General features: G+C 29.6%; 3 protein-coding genes across 9 annotated transcripts; 2 read left to right on the forward strand and 1 right to left on the reverse strand.

The window, feature by feature from the left end:
* Nucleotides 1-6,925: 6,925 nt before the first annotated feature.
* ND-B12 (NADH dehydrogenase [ubiquinone] 1 beta subcomplex subunit 3) lies at nucleotides 6,926-8,146 on the forward strand. The gene is made up of 2 exons (XM_003706298.3): nucleotides 6,926-7,080; nucleotides 7,714-8,146. The coding sequence occupies exon 2, from the start codon at nucleotides 7,734-7,736 to the stop codon at nucleotides 8,037-8,039; it is 306 nt and encodes a 101-aa protein (XP_003706346.1). The 5' UTR covers nucleotides 6,926-7,080; nucleotides 7,714-7,733; the 3' UTR covers nucleotides 8,040-8,146.
* Nucleotides 8,147-8,150: 4 nt separating this feature from the next.
* Nucleotides 8,151-12,435, reverse strand: LOC100875801 (meckelin). Of its 2 annotated transcripts, none has more exons than XM_076540151.1 (13): nucleotides 12,173-12,435; nucleotides 11,953-12,114; nucleotides 11,488-11,762; nucleotides 11,232-11,426; nucleotides 10,891-11,142; nucleotides 10,609-10,763; nucleotides 10,369-10,534; nucleotides 9,984-10,268; nucleotides 9,451-9,912; nucleotides 9,114-9,376; nucleotides 8,863-9,043; nucleotides 8,592-8,802; nucleotides 8,151-8,518 (listed from the first exon to the last, which is right to left on the reverse strand). In XM_076540151.1, exons 1-13 carry the CDS (start codon nucleotides 12,375-12,377, stop codon nucleotides 8,292-8,294), a joined length of 3,039 nt encoding a protein of 1,012 aa, XP_076396266.1. In that variant the 5' UTR covers nucleotides 12,378-12,435; the 3' UTR covers nucleotides 8,151-8,291. The 2 variants fall into 2 exon arrangements, with proteins under 2 accessions (XP_076396266.1, XP_012147776.2); XM_012292386.2 differs by having other exon boundaries at nucleotides 11,488-11,792.
* A 1,246-nt stretch (nucleotides 12,436-13,681) lies between these two features.
* fln (flightin) lies at nucleotides 13,682-15,785 on the forward strand. 6 transcript variants are annotated; one of them, XM_003706292.3, is made up of 4 exons: nucleotides 13,722-13,775; nucleotides 13,845-13,883; nucleotides 14,791-15,032; nucleotides 15,473-15,785. In XM_003706292.3, the coding sequence occupies exons 3-4, from the start codon at nucleotides 14,827-14,829 to the stop codon at nucleotides 15,714-15,716; spliced, it is 450 nt and encodes a 149-aa protein (XP_003706340.1). In that variant the 5' UTR covers nucleotides 13,722-13,775; nucleotides 13,845-13,883; nucleotides 14,791-14,826; the 3' UTR covers nucleotides 15,717-15,785. The 6 variants fall into 6 exon arrangements, with proteins under 6 accessions (XP_012147772.1, XP_003706340.1, XP_012147769.1 ...); XM_012292382.2 differs by lacking the exon at nucleotides 13,845-13,883 and having other exon boundaries at nucleotides 13,682-13,775; XM_012292379.2 differs by lacking the exon at nucleotides 13,722-13,775 and having other exon boundaries at nucleotides 13,784-13,883.
* Nucleotides 15,786-16,021: the final 236 nt, after the last annotated feature.

Genomic DNA, 16,021 nt, shown 5'->3' on the forward strand with positions numbered 1-16,021 from the left:
GATTTCAAGAATTGCGATTTTCATTTTTTGACTTTTATCCACGTTTTCGACGTTTTTCGCCACTGTGCGGCGCACAAAATGACCAAGGACAATCATTCAATTAAGGAGAGCATGATAGTTCTTTTGAGGGAAGATAACATTCCTCCTATACAGTGGGCCTTAGGTAGGGTTACAAATCTTCTCCCCAGCTCTGACGGTATTGTCCGCGCAGTCACAGTTAAAACAACAACCGGCGTACTCTATCGGATTACGAAGAAACTTGCTCCTTTACCCTATCAGCCCAAAGAACTCACATAGTAATGTCAACCCAGTAGTAATATCATAGTAATGTCAACCCGGTAATAATGTCAACCCAGCATCCTTAAACGGAGCTGAACTGTTGCAGTTTTATCACATCACTTTAAAGGCATTCTTTTATTATAATATTTATACATATATATACATTTATTTTTGTACTTTAACATATTTACTCTTAATATAGATATTTAGGCATTAAAACACATAACATTTAACACATTTAAAGGTTGATCGACATCCTGTCAACGGGGGAGGATGTTTAACAGGATAAAAACAAAAATTTCTCCTTTAAGAAACATCTCTCGTGAACAAGACGTTAGGTATACGATGGAGTTCGTTACAGTCACGAAGACAGCTTGCAATTTGTACACTGGAATAACATTTGGCCTGCACGTTGTTAGAACGTTTATAGCATGCAAGTAGCATAGCTGCTTTTGAGAGTCCTCTTATCTTTTTAAATTTATAATTTATGTGTCCAAGTTCCCTCGACGGTGTCAGCAGTTAATTGCAGATGTTGGGACAGGACCTAGGAGCGCTAAGGACGCACGGGGTAGCATGATGTCCAATTTTAAACGACGTTATTTGTAAAACAAGAACCAATCAGGACAACCGTCCCATTTTTCCAGTTTTCCTCCTCAAGAGCTCGTCCTACAGGAAGCAGTCTTACGACAATCTCGATATCTTTACATTCTCGCAGTTTTACAAGAATCTCTTTGTCTTTGCATTCTTGTATTCTTACATCAGTCGCACAGTCTTTACATTATTTTCAATTTTTACATCACTTTACAAAACGCAACTTGGAAATTCGAAACATTTAAATTCACAAATTCGAATACAACTCACATTTTACAAAACAACCACTTATTATTCAGCTTAAATTTTAAAATGTTAAACTGTTATTTAAAACCTAAATCAGTACGAACAGATCAGTAACAGAAAAACCACATTGAAATTAATTAAGTTTTTGATCGTGTGTGATAACAGGTTGCGTGGCTAAAAGCTGAAGAAGTTTCACTTTAAACACTTATCTCTCGCGAGCACACGATGGCCTACACGGAAGCCATTTTATGTCAGCGGTGCAAATTAATTCAGGTGTGATAGAACGTCCAGCGATTGCACTCTGGGTTTCTGGTTAGTGCACCGAACTCAAAATAGTATTATGGTATTATGTTTTTGTGTAGTATATAGTATTATAATTTTAACAAAACGAAAGTCGAGGTTACTATTTTAAAGTTTGCAGAATAACGAACGTTAGAAGAATACATACTTAATAAACTCTTTGTTTTAACAAAGAAGTGCGAAGGGAAAATTTATTAAGAAAAAGAGCAATAACAAGTAAGTACCAATAAAAATGCTCAAACGTGTGTCGGAGTATGATAGCACATTGTTAGAGGCACGTGAGTGTACAATGGATAACCGAAACTCTGACTGATTCTGATTTAAGGAACTCTCCTCCTAACCCACCTTGAACCCACCATCCTTGTTCTTTGCCTCTATTGTCGTGTATAACTGCTCACCCTAACAGTTCCTACCGCTCAAATATGCGGATGAGGCTCGGTGGCCATTGGTGTATGGCCAATTGGTTTACAACCATTGTTCTGGGCCGTAGACAGGCCCTTGATCAGTCTCCTACGAATCAGAATAACTGTAAGTGTGTCACGGTTGATAGTTAAGACAAGAAGAAATCTGCAAATTTATTACTGTGAAATTCCAGAGTTAAATTTAATTATTTATATCTCAAATTTTCAAATTTCTACATATTGTTACAAATTGTCTTCAAATTGTTACATTCTCCAATTTTAAGATTTTTGAGCTTTCGAACACCTACATACCAATGTCTTAGATTTCAAATTCTCCGCATACCCAAATTTTGAAAGTTTGAACAATTCGGAATACCCGAGTTTTAAAAACTTAAATTCTGGAGTTTCTTAACTATGAAATTCCAAAATTCACTAACCTCAGAATCTCAAGCTTCTGGACCTTCAGGCCTTAAAATCTCCAAACTTCAAATTCTCAAATCTATAAACCTTGAAATATGCAATTTCCAAATTAACTATTAATTCGCAGGTCTACTACTGAAATGTCAAGTCTCAAATTTTCAAATTTCTAGATTAAATGTTCCCAAACTCCAACTAATCAAACGTTTAAATGACCAAACCCCCAAATTATAGAATTTCGAACTTTGTAGCTCTGTAGCACTCAAATACTCAAAATAAAATTTTCTTAATTTATTTAAAGTAACGAACGCTGTTAAACTGACAATTCAATTTGGTTCTCCAGTTCCAATTCCCGTGTTCCCATATCGTGTACTATTCCTCTAGTGAGTTAACAACCGTTGTAATGCTGACGATCCACTTTCATTATCTGTACGAAATACTCTGCACATCCGTTTGTGGCGGGATGGTATGGAGCTGTGACCTTTTGTGTAATTCTATTTATCTTTAGGAAACCTGTAAACTTTTTCGAAATAAACACTTTCTGTGAATTTATAATTCTTAACTGTGTACAAATCTACTAAAACAAAGAAGCAATGCTCTAAAAATTTAGTGCTGCAAAATCTGCATATACTCGTTCAAATGGAATGTTAGTTGGTTCCCAAATGATTTGTAACTTTAATTAGATTATATGTATCACATTCGAAATAATTTCTGATAAGTTTTCGATATCGTTATCGATTTTATTCCACCAAAAGTATCCTCTGGCTAAGTGCTTCATTCAGACCACGCCAAAGTGTCCTGAATGTAATTCCTATAATATATTTTTCTGTAATTTTGATGGAATAACTACTTTATGATTTCTAAACATCACGTCGTTGAAAAATGTAAATTCTGTAAATGGAACTAAATGGAATTTATTGGTCTTCAGGTTCCTCTGTCTTCTTCGGATGTTTTTTAATCATTTTGACAATTCTTTGTCTTGCAATGTACTTGTATTTATTACAACACGCTTGTGCGACTTGTTCTGCAGTAACTGGTAATGTATTGAATGTAGCATTGTGGAATTCATCAATTGTTTCGCATATGTACGTATTGGTAACTGGAATGGAGAGTCTATGTAATATCCCAGAAGATTCATCATGAAGAATCTTCATGCAAATTTTATTTCTTTTACTGCAATTTTTTTCTTCTCAATTATCAATCGCGTTTTTCTTTTTTTATATAAAACAATTCAATTACCATACGTACGTAGCTAATTAATCGATAATACATACCTCCTAAATAATTATTAAATAAATTAAAATATACAAAATTAATTAATAACAACTTAAAATAAATTATTAATAATCGAATTAATATATTCTTTTGTCGATCTGAAGAAATTAAAAATCTTAAAGCATTGTACGTAATATTTTAAAATATCGCGAGCTTTAACGCTAGCCTACGTCTCTGCAAGATGCGCACGCAGTAACTAAATAAGATTAGAATAGCTTAATATTTAAAATCACTAAATATTAATTAAAATTATTACTAACGATTTAATGAATATATTTACTTTATTAATTAATATCTAAATAAGTAATTAAAAATTATATGTGTTTAACATGGAATAACTTGCGTAGCCTTGAAAAGTGAAAGACAAACTGCGGATTTTCACTTTTATTTTCATTATAAAAGAGCATGTGGAACACGCGTAGGGTGCAGAATAATTTTCGAAGAAGCATTAAGGTGCATTTATCCTAAAACTGATCATTGCCAAGATATTTTACTATTTTCACTCAATTACTTTTATTAAAGAGCGTATTCAAAATTGCGACGCTGTGTAGCTGCCGGCATTCCGAACACGTTTCATAAAAAACTTAAATATTTAAGCAACGATAAGTTTGAAAATAGATGCATTTTAGTGCTTTTATACTGAAAACATGCTAATCTATTGCAATCGAGCATAAAAAAATTAGGCATTCCATTTAAAAACACAAAAATTATTGCTATATTTTCCCACACCACCACTTACAAGAACATCATTTTACGTCGCATTATGCAGTTTCTTAAACTCTATAACTTTCGTAAGTAACATTTTTTCATATTTCGAAATAACCAAGATATTTAAGTGAACAAAGTTCGACATACCGTGTAATGTATACGCTCAACGTTGGGTCCAGCTTTTTTCATGTCTTTTGCCATAATCACGGTAATATATCTAATTGGCTTTATTGTTTCTAGAATTAACGCCATCTTCAAAACCAGTAATTATATCTGAACTATGTATAACACTGTACAACAAATTTTGACTTTTTTTGGATTTCGTAACGGCTACTATGAAATTCTTATAGATTTTTGCGAGCTGAATACGAATCTGAAATCCGTTTTCCTCTAGGACGTACAGTTTTTGAGAAAATTAATTTTAAAAAAAATTGCAAATTTTCAACTTTGGAAATTTTTTGTGCTTTTACCGTAGCAGCTATTCAGTGGCTTTTTACACGGGAAGAATCTGTGAATTTTCCTGAATAAAACTATATAAATTGTTATTACATTGTAAATATTTAAATATGTTTAAATGATGATCAAAGTAAGAAAGACACCAAAAACGCACCAATTTTTCCTGATATTTTTCAATTTATTTAAAAAACTATGGGTCAAGGCGAAAATCTAACCATCGCACATGACAGAGTAGACATTTCTGCAGAAGAAAGCATCAAGCGAAGTTACAAAATCACCTTTGCTTTCTTTTTATAAAAAAAATAGTGTTGTTTCATAAAAAAATGTTTTATAAAAAAATATGGGAGGTGTTTATAGACGTAAATATAGTATTAATAACTTTAATAATCTATAAAAATAATAATTATTAACAGTGCAAGCAAAATTTTTAATCACGGATGGATCCCGACAAATCTATCGTACGACGTCCCTGGCACATGGCGTCACGTGGGCAGTCTAGCGCGGGAGTGGGGGCACGGTAGGCGTCTACTCCGAAATCAGCACTGGCCGCAACGAATCTTGATACTTGATTGGTCAAGCGGGTATACGCCATTTGGATACTTGGTCGTGGGTTGTTTTAGTAGCTGGCTAACGCAGGGCTCCCCATTCAAACGATCTTGTATCTGAAACTCCTTTGGGAGAGAGCTATACTTAGCGCCAAGAAAGGCTAAGTTATCGAAACGATAGCTCTCAGCTACTCATATTTGATTTTTCGTCGGATTGCTAACGCGCCTTCTGATTCTCGGAACTCGCTCTGGGCTCCCCATTTGAGCGGCTTGGTCTCTGAAGCCCGTGTTTCTTGGGGTGGCAGTTCAACAATCACGACTTTATGTTAGAATCAATTGATTTGCTACCCTGCCAGACTTATATTGTTCACCTGATTCTGGTATCGTTGGGTCGTTCTAGTAGCTGGCTAACGCAGGCTCCCCAATTAAGCGATCTGGTTTCGGCTGTCAGTGTTCGTTTTGGCTAGAAGGGTCATAGACAATTAGTTGTCGAGTCGAATTATTAAAAGAGTAACTGTTCCGAAGAAGTAATTCCTTAGATTCAGATAAATTTTGGTCATTTGAGTTAATAAAAGAATACTGTTCTCACTTTAGCGTAATTTCCGTAGTCGACTACACCGCGCTAGATTTTGTGAAAGCGTATTTAGGTACACTTAGAGAATCACACTTAGGTCGGATTCCTCGCCACGGTAGACTATAAGGCGCTAATATTAATTAATATCGTCAAAGAACATTTATACAAATCAATCGTACAAATCAAGATAAATTTTGTCATTGCGATAGCCTCAAATGCGAGAGTCAAATACGTATATTAAAAATACCGAATTTAACATTACGAAAGCGAAGTTAGCTTTATCAAAGATCAGATTTAGATACGATCCAATATAAAGTATTAACCAGCGAGTTTCATTTCGTTAAATTCATGATTATCTATTACATTTTGTTTAATTTGTCAAATTGTATTATTTCAATAATTATTATTATCTCAAACGCTATTTAATTCTTTATTCTAATTAATCATTTAGAATCTATATACTTTTCTTTATTTTGTTGTTATTGTTATTTGTTAGTTTCATTTCTTATCGTTTATTGAATAAATCTTATTGTTGAAAGATATTGACCTGTGGATTTCACTCTTTAACCGCACACCACACGAATCCCACAATCTTTATTTGCGAGAACGAGTCGTTAAAAACCGCTCTTTACCTTCCTAGCGCTTGTAACAAACTGAACCTAGGTTCCAGGGTCATTACACCTGTACATAGATATAGGTGTTTGTGTGCTGAAATATGTATTATATGTCAAACAAAAAATAAAACGAAAACCCAAAATATTAAATGAAAAAGGAAACTGATAAAAGCAATGAAAAGCCACAAAAAATGAACAATACATGCTAAGAAAATGTAAAGAAAAAGAAGAAAAAAAAGAATTAATGAAAAATGCAGAGTAAGAAATTATAAAAAAGTATGCGTTAATCAATTCGAAATTAGAAATGTACGAATCGAACAACTGCAAGTTTCTAACAGAAATAAACCAAATATAATGAATGTATTCTGTTTCTATTTATCCACACTCATTTGTAATAGGTAAATGCTGAAATTATGGCCATATTCTGGTTTATAGGATCCTGAAATCAAAATGCAAATATAATCTATTTTTTGTCAAATAAATTTGCACGCTATATTCATTTGCTTTTCGGAAGATTCGTCAAAATTCGAAATCCTACCTCTGACCCCTACCAGGTGCGAGTATCGAAGTTGTATTCAGGCGATACTGTACACACTCATAATGTAAAACAGTTACGTAAGATATATAACAGTGTTTGTAGTGGACTGTATTTTCAGTCACTTTAACTTTAGAAGGTAAATTTGAACATTATTATAAAATAATAAATACAACTGTTACACAATTTTAATCAGGATACAAGGACAAAGTCATGTAATAAAATTAGTAGTAATTTTTTTAATGTAAGATATATGATAACCTAACTTTGGTATTAACGATTTAAGTCAGTTGTACAGGTTATAAAGTTTTTATAAAACGTATTTATTGTATATTTATTTAATAAGAATGAGGAGAATTATGATTATGTGAAAAATTAGTGTAACAAATTTATTGCATTTAATTTAAAGACTAAGTAAGGATCTAGTTTACTGTGTTCATATTCTTTGTAGCACTACATTTCATTGAAATTGTATTGATCGTACCCATAAAAATATTAAATATATTATAATAAAATATACATATTAATAGAGAGAAATAATAACATTGAAAGGTCCTTGAAGATAGCTTTATAAACAAGTTTCTAACTCTTTAAATTAGAGGTTCTCAATTTTGTCATAAATAAATACCATTAAGACGAAAATTTGAGAGTTGCGATACCACTAAGCTGTTGCAGTCGAATTAATTTGTTTGTTCTTTGATTAATATTTAATATTACATATATAAAGAAATAAATATTCAAATATTTAACTGCTATAATAAATTATTTACAGGTTCAAATTCATTTATAAACATGGGAGGTCATGGTCATGGTCATGGACCACCATACGTAGTCCCAAGTCCTAATATCTACAAGGTAGAGGATGTACCACAATTGGTACGTGTTCAACAACGATTGGCTGAGAAAGGACTTAAGGATCCATGGTTGAGAAATGAAGTGTGGCGTTATACAACTTTACCAGGAACTCCTCTAACTAGAGCATTGAGAGTATTTCTTAGGGGTGCTAGATTTGGAATTCCAACTTTTATAGTAGTAGTATCTATAGAAAATTATCTTGGAGCTGGTGACCATGGACATGGAAATGGTGATCATCATTAATATTATTTAGAAAAACATTCTATATATATATACATAGTAAGATAAAATAGTATCACTCTTATTGTATACATTGTATATTAAAAATAAATTACAATTTAAAAGTTAAATGAATCTCTGTAATAATTAAATTTTTATCTTTATTTTAAAATTACTTATGTGATGGATGCAGTATAATATTTAAAGCATTTGACATCATATATTAGTACATACGTATCAAATACTATACAATTACATGATATTATTATGTAAATGTTATTGTGTAAGAAATGTTGTATCCAATAATGTATTATTATCCAAATTTCTTTTACTATTATGCTCAACTATTGTAATTAATAATACAGATATTAATATTGTGATTGTAATAGCCAATATACAATCTTTACATAATACTATGATGAAAACGAATACTGACATTTCAAATGTTGCCAATAACCACTCATTTCCATACAATAATACTTCATCAAAGGAGTACTTATTATCTGCAAATATTATAAATGAGGCATAATTAAATATATTTTTCTCTTTTGATTTATATATATTTTGAATAATTACCAATATAAAAAATTGACTTGTCTTCATTATGAGGAAATAAAATATTAAATAACTTTTCAAAGAAATGTTGTTCTTTAATAATATAATCTTCCTCTTTCAAACAGTGATCTACAAACTTATACAAAAATTGTTTCAATTTAAATTGACCATCAGAAATTTGTTTCCAGTTTATACTAGTAACAGAGTATGATTTCAGGAAATTATTTTGTTTCTGAAAAAAAGTGAAATAATAAATTTAAAACATTCTTAAACACATTTATATTATACTTACAGTTTTTGCTGTTAAAAAAATTTTCTTAAACATATTTTTGAAAGATGGTGTTAAAGATAATATAAAAATTTGTTGAACTGTCCCTGGTACAAGACCTTTATGCGCACATAAATCGTTTTTTTCTTTTTCTAAATTATCCATTAAAGTAGGCAAATCTATATCTGCAAATCCATGCACTGATCTGTTAAAAAGTAAAAATAATATTTAGTTATAAATATTATATATTTATGAACTGCTGTTATATGTATTACCTTCCATGAATGTAGAAGCCATAATAATTAAATGGTAAAATAAATACACTGATATTTGCAATTGAACATAGATTTACAAATTCTTGTATTGTATTTGTGAGACATGATTGGTAGAATGCAATAGATATTAACCATTGAATACAGTATATTGAAGTGTATATCAAAGTACATATTGTATAATACAGAATAAAATTGTAATTGCCATCAGAAGAGTTAGATGTTAACTCTGATATTGCAAAAATCCTAGGATACAGTTGTATAACCTACTTGGAATTTTTAATATAACTCTGACTATACATTTTTCTTCTATGTTATTATTTTAAAAGTTTAAATTTACCTGATAAGTACATAAGACAGCAACTAACTGAATTATTACACTTATTTTTCTTTTTGTTTGAAGCTTCAACCACTGATTTGCAATAAAGTATGTTCTCCAAATGCTAATAGGAAAGCTGTGAAAATTACTATTTTTTTCTTGAATAGAAATGCTTGATCCTGAATACTGCGATGAAAAATCAGTTTTATTTGTGTCAGTTATAGGAGATTTGTCAAAATAGTAAAAATTACTTTCTTTATGTAATTGATGTATTAGTTTTTTTCGTTTGGCTGTTATTAATTCTGATGGCGTCTGTAACACTTTGTATTTACTTTTTAGAATCTTGTTTGCATGTAATTTGTTTACAAAATTATTTGAGGAATCATATTTAAATTGATTATGTGCTGATTTTGGTTGTTCCCAATCAAGAAAAATTATGTCAATATTCGAATATTGACAAATAAATCCAAGCATTTCTATAAACTATATTAAGAACTTTTTATATGATTGAATTATATTAAGAATATATTTTTGTTTTATAGTTAAATACTTACTTTAAAGGAAAATGCTAGTATAGTAAATATTTTAATAGTTTCTTCATTTATATCTCCAGGAAGTAAAATATATGGTATTGTTTGCCCTTTATAAAATGTAAATAAATATGTACAAAATATGATCAAACTTAAAAGAATTATGCTTCCAACAGTACCCACAGCATATATGAAAGCCCAAAGTAGTATACGTATGTTAAAGAATGAAGTATGATGACGTTTGCTATAACTCCAAGTTCTTATACAGGAAAATACAAGAGCTAATGCTGAGAAGATTCCAGTGATTATCTGAGAAAATATTCAAATATATTAGAATGCTGAAGAATGTAATGATAATATTTAAATAAAATGTTTGTAATTACTTCCTACTTATTATTGGAAGTTTTACCTTAAGATTTGTATCAATAGTGCTGTCATTTAAAGTAAATTCAACTTTATAATCTAATGTCACTTCCATGGTTTTACTAATTTGTTCATACATTAACTCAGCATATTCGATAATCAATAAAGGAGGAAATATTTTGTTTCTATGTTCTGAAGATTGAATATTAATGCTGAAAAAAATGTTACAAATGTTTTTATTTTAATTGATATCACAAAATTTATGAAAAGAATAAAATATACTCACATAACATTTAAAGATTTCATGTATCTTAATACAGATAATTCATTAGCTCTGTTAACTTCATCAACTGAAATGTTTGATAGTGTTTTAAAACCACTAACATTATCAACAAAGAAAAATTTTCGTACTAATTGCCAAGTTGATATTTCATTATTATTCTATGAAACAGTTTTGAAATTTTATTTTAAAACAACTTTAATACTTACAATATGTATGATTTAATACATATAATGCCTATTTATTTCAATAAATTGTTTTAATGTTATTTGTGTATTTTTTCTTTACCTTATTAATATTTGTGACAAATACAGGCAATGCATGCATCAAAATTTTATTATTTTCTATAAATGTTAAATAAGGAGTCATAAATTCTGTTTTTGTAATCAATAAGTTTTTAATTGTGAGTTTACATTTCTTTTTTAAATTTATGCCAAATTTAATCTGCTCCAGTAAGTGACATGGCATGTCAGGTGTACCAATAAATTTAAAAATACCGTGTAAAGAAAACGTAGCAACTGTAAAATTCAGAATGTTTTCCTAAAAGAATATAATTTATAGTTACAATGTTAAGTTATAAAGGTATACAACATTTACAGTATATGTTGATAGAAATACATGTTACATACATTGTTATACCTTAACAGATTGTACCTATGTGTGATTTGTGTACTTCTTAATGCAACCATGGTCTCATTTTTATCATAAAATAACCATCTAGGCGCTACCCGAGGTTGCATAAATAATGTGCATGCAATATCATTAGTATAAAGACTTAAGACACACATATTAGATAAATGTTCACATGCCAATTCATTTTTTCTCTACAAATATATTTACATTATACTTTCTGTTTATACTTTATCACTTTATTTTACACCTCACCTTACAAAAATATAAAGCAATTTGTAATTCTTTTCTAAAATAGTAACTGTCTATATTTCCTGTTTCAAATTTTACTTGATATACAACTGTGAGATTCTGCTTATTGAAGGAAGAATCTTTAAAAGAACAATGATCTTGTATCGGTGCATAATAGTTATTTGTTGGATACATATAATCTATGTAATAATTATAGTCAAGATTCTTGCATGGAAAACATTTGGTTCTATCCAAAGATGGATAATGGTTATTAGGACATGAAATATAACATTCAGTGTCTGTAAATGTATTATTTAAATGTCTGTTTACTGAAAAAGTAGTTAAAATATAATTAAAAATAATACAAATAGTAATATAATTTGAAAGCTTGATCAATAATATACTGTATTATTATTAAATATATGAATTGATAACAAGCATATCTTTTTTCAATATACTTTTATAACATATTTTAATAAAGTAAATTACTTTGTATTTCATCAGTGGTACAATCACAGGTTGTATTGTTACATGAAAGACAATTGCTTTCATTTGCAGTTATTGTTGTATTTAAAGGATAAAAAATATTATCGATAGGATAATTGTCTTTTAATAATTTCCTATTAATTTTATCACATATACACCGTAATTCTGTAAAATAAATTATTTAAGAATTTAATTCTTGAGGATATAATTATTTTTCACTTACTATCTGCAGATGGTGTTAAGTTTTTATTTATATCACAGTGCATGCAAGAAAATGAAGTTGAATTGAAATATTCATTATTTTTACATTTTGATGGTTGAGAAAATTCAATCACTTCTTTATTTGCAGCAAGTACTTGAAAAACACTTAAATAATAAATCAACAAATAAGAAAGAGTATGTTTTTCCATGGAAGTTTTCATTTTCATGGAGTACTTTTATTTGTTTTCCTTTTGCATCACTATAGCAACTGAGACTTATATTATATATAGGTTTAACTTGTTTTACTAAACTGTGTAGAACAAAATTGTTATTTTTGTGAAAGTATAATTTTCATTCTACCACAATCATTTTTAATTTCATAATTTTGTATAATTAAAAACTTTTGTTATTCTAAGAATAGAAACTAATAAATCAGGCAATAAAACATTTATTGTATTTTAATTAATTCTTTTATATACATATTTATTTATTAATAAATGTACATTTTGTAGATTTCATTGTATTAGCTGAACCAAAACGACCCCACGGGAATATTTGAAATTTGAATATTTATTTTAGCGATATTAGCAATATATCAATTGAAAGAAAAATTTATTTTAACAGTGTATTTTTTTATTTAAATTTACAGTAATATCAGAAATGTTATATTGAAATATTCTTTCGACGGAAAATAAAATAGTTTTAAAAAAGCTCTAAAACAGTTCTATAATTATTCCACACATACTTCGATTAATGAAAATTTTGTGAAAATATACCTTTAATTCTACGAAATGTATTTTTCTATGGAAATTCTATTACAAATTATTGTTTTAATGAATGATTTGCGTATTTAACGCGACTTGTGATTTATAGTAACTAAACCAGGGTACGGTGTCAATGATTCTGTTTCGAAATAAAATTGTATCGATCGATGCGCGTTTAAGTTTTTATAGCTAGTAATCTATAAATAAATAGAAGATGTAATATAAATCATAACTGTATAGTATATATGCACATATTTACGTTTATTGAACGTTTAAAGAAAAAATTAATAGAAATGCAAATTCATAGAACATAAAAAATTAAATGTATAAATATACTTATGTGTGTAAGCGTATAAATGACAAATATCAGATAATAATCAGATAAATATAAATATATAAAGGTTGTTAGATACTGAAATTAAATATCTCCTAAACCAATGTCAGATACAAATAATTTGATATCGTTTTTTTTTTTATAAAAAAAATGACAAGCTGTATCGTTTAATATCTTATAAGTTGTATAATTTCACTAAAAAAATTAATTTGACCTTCACATGTCCTTCCACATGTCCTTCTACTTAAAAAGAAAAATAAATCACACAAAATTATTGTTCATTTCTTCTGATACCATTGTTTTGTTGAATACATATTTCAGCTTTTCAGGGTGATGTGTTAAATGACTCACCCTGTATAATAAAATACTAAATTACTTGTTGCCTTGTGCGGTAACAATCATTACAGCGGTTTGAGTGCCAAAAATCCTCCTCTTTCTTTCCCCTTCCTCCCTACCAAGCTTGTTTCTTTACTACAACTCTTTAGGAGAGGGGCACTGTTTTACTTAAGGGGAAGACCGGAGGGAAGGTAAGGAAAATCTTATAAGCTAAAATAAAAGCGAAACAAGGCAAAGTCCACGAGAGCAGTTTTTTTCAGTCCGAAGAAGTACTTAGAGGAGTGGCCATCGTTACGCAGGTAAAGTGCTGACATTGCGGATGATACTTTGTGATTTAGTTCTGGATAATCGTAAGTTTAAAGTGACAGTGAACATGCTACTGTGATCGTTTAACAGTGAAACCTATTTTATAGTCAATTAATCAAACCACAATATAAGACATAACAAAGTGATATTGTAATTAAAATTTTCTTCTTTAAATCGTATCTTTTTTGACAACACATAATTAATGGTAGTATAGGACGTAATGAAGTGTTATTTTAATTAAAAATTTTTACTTTAAGTAGTATCTTTTTTGACAACACGTAATTGATGGCAGTATAGGGCATAATTAAGTGTCATTATAGTTAAAATTTTCTCTTTTAAAAGATACAGCTTCTGAAGATAAGTACTTAATAGCGGTATAATGGTATAATTGTCATGAAATGAGTTTTGTTTACTAAGTGTGAAGAGAAACTTGAAAAATTATTTGAGTAACCAGTTTTACTTATATATAGGTATTATTTGTATATTATATAAAATTTTTATAATTTTAAAGATACGAAATATTTTGAAAAATGTTCAAGTTTGCTCTTTAATACTAAGCGTGTAGAGGACGTTACAGAAAGATAGATGGTATAAATAAATCAAATTAAATTGTTTACCATTGTTTCGGTACAATCACGGACGAACATGTCACAATCAAACACGTTGTTGTATCTTAACGTGGCCTATTTTCATTCGTTAAATATATCTCATTAGCTAATTATACCAATTGAGAGTACTGTAACATTTTACTTAAAGAGAAAACTATCTACTTTGACTTAACAAATCTACTTGAAATGCTTAAGTGGAACGCTTCTGTCAATCTTGTTTCTGTAAAATCAAAGCCACCGAGAAAATGGAAATTGGTGGTCAGATGGTATCTATGATTTGTATCCCTTTTAGGTAGGGTCAATTAGAGTTTCGAAAGCGTGAAAAAACATGTGGGACGACGAGCCAGCGCCATGGGATATCGAAGAAACCCCAGAAGAACAACCCGCGGAAGGAGAAGCAGCAGCTGAGGGGGGTGCAGCAGCAGCACCTGCGGAATTACCGAAAGTAAAATTAGAAAAAATCGAACCTCCACATTACAATCATCACTGGGTTCGTCCTCTGTTTCTCAATTATGCGTATCTTTACGAATATAGGTAAGTGTTTTACAGAATTATTAATCTGAACATTATTGCCTAGTATTGGTCAAAAAGAGCATTTATTGACGTTTGGAGACTGTATTTTATACTAACTATTTTTCCACAATTTAAAAATCCTAAAATTTCTAAACTGCATAGTCCCAAAGTTCTGAAGTTTTGAGGCATCTAAAAACTTGCGAAATTCAAATACCCAAAAGTTCTAAACTTTCAAAATTTCAACATCTTAAATTTCCATTGTTCCAAAGTTCCAAAGTTCAAAAACTTTCAAATCCCCAAAATCTTAAAATTTCCAAAATTAAAAAATCTGGAATTATTAAAATCTCCAACTTCCAATTTTTAATTTCCAAAATTCTAAAAATCCATGGTCTTAAATAACAGGAATGATCATTTCTGCGATTAAAACTACTATGATAACGAGCATTTTCCTTCGTTTTTAGGAAAAATTACTATGACGACGTTATCGATTACCTAAATCAGAGGCAAAGAGGAATATTCCGTGAACCACCTCGAGCCCAAGAATGGGCCGAAAGGGTGATGAGGACCTACGACGAGAAGAACACTGACAAGAGCTATAAACGGTCAGCAGATATGAAAGAGATAATTAATATGAGACACGATCCTAGATATTACAGTTACCATACTCGAGCCTACTATAGTTTGAAGTATCAAAAAATCTTGTGAATTTATTTTCTAATTGTAACTGTACAATTGAACTGTATATTAAAATCGACCCATGTGGTATAGATATAATTTTAATTGTAACATGTTTTCACATAATACTACATTTTTCAGTAATAATAACAACCATTCATTCAAGCATATTTATCATTTGTGAAATCTGTCCATTGATTACTTGCAAATCCAATTTTTATGTTGTAAAAATAAAACAGATGGTTATTTTCCCTCTATAGGGACATAATTCAATTTATATTTATTCATAATTGAAATTATTTAATTTTATTGTGATCTTTATTATTTTGGTATTA

The sequence above is a fragment of the Megachile rotundata genome, chromosome 15 (genome assembly GCF_050947335.1).
Source record: "Megachile rotundata isolate GNS110a chromosome 15, iyMegRotu1, whole genome shotgun sequence".
NCBI classification, from domain to species: Eukaryota; Metazoa; Arthropoda; class Insecta; order Hymenoptera; family Megachilidae; genus Megachile; species Megachile rotundata.

Coding starts and splice junctions, on each gene's coding strand:
- ND-B12 (XM_003706298.3), top strand. CDS start 7,734: ATGGGAGGTCATGGTCATGGTCATGGACCACCATACGTAGTCCCAAGT.
- LOC100875801 (XM_012292386.2), bottom strand. CDS start 12,377: ATGAAAATGAAAACTTCCATGGAAAAACATACTCTTTCTTATTTGTTG. Junction 9,377..9,450: donor CTGTCTTATGTACTTATCAG/GTAAATTTAAAC, acceptor AATTCCAAGTAG/GTTATACAACTGTATCCTAG. Junction 8,519..8,591: donor CAAGTCAATTTTTTATATTG/GTAATTATTCAA, acceptor TAATATTTGCAG/ATAATAAGTACTCCTTTGAT.
- fln (XM_012292382.2), top strand. CDS start 14,827: ATGTGGGACGACGAGCCAGCGCCATGGGATATCGAAGAAACCCCAGAA. Junction 15,033..15,472: donor GCGTATCTTTACGAATATAG/GTAAGTGTTTTA, acceptor CTTCGTTTTTAG/GAAAAATTACTATGACGACG.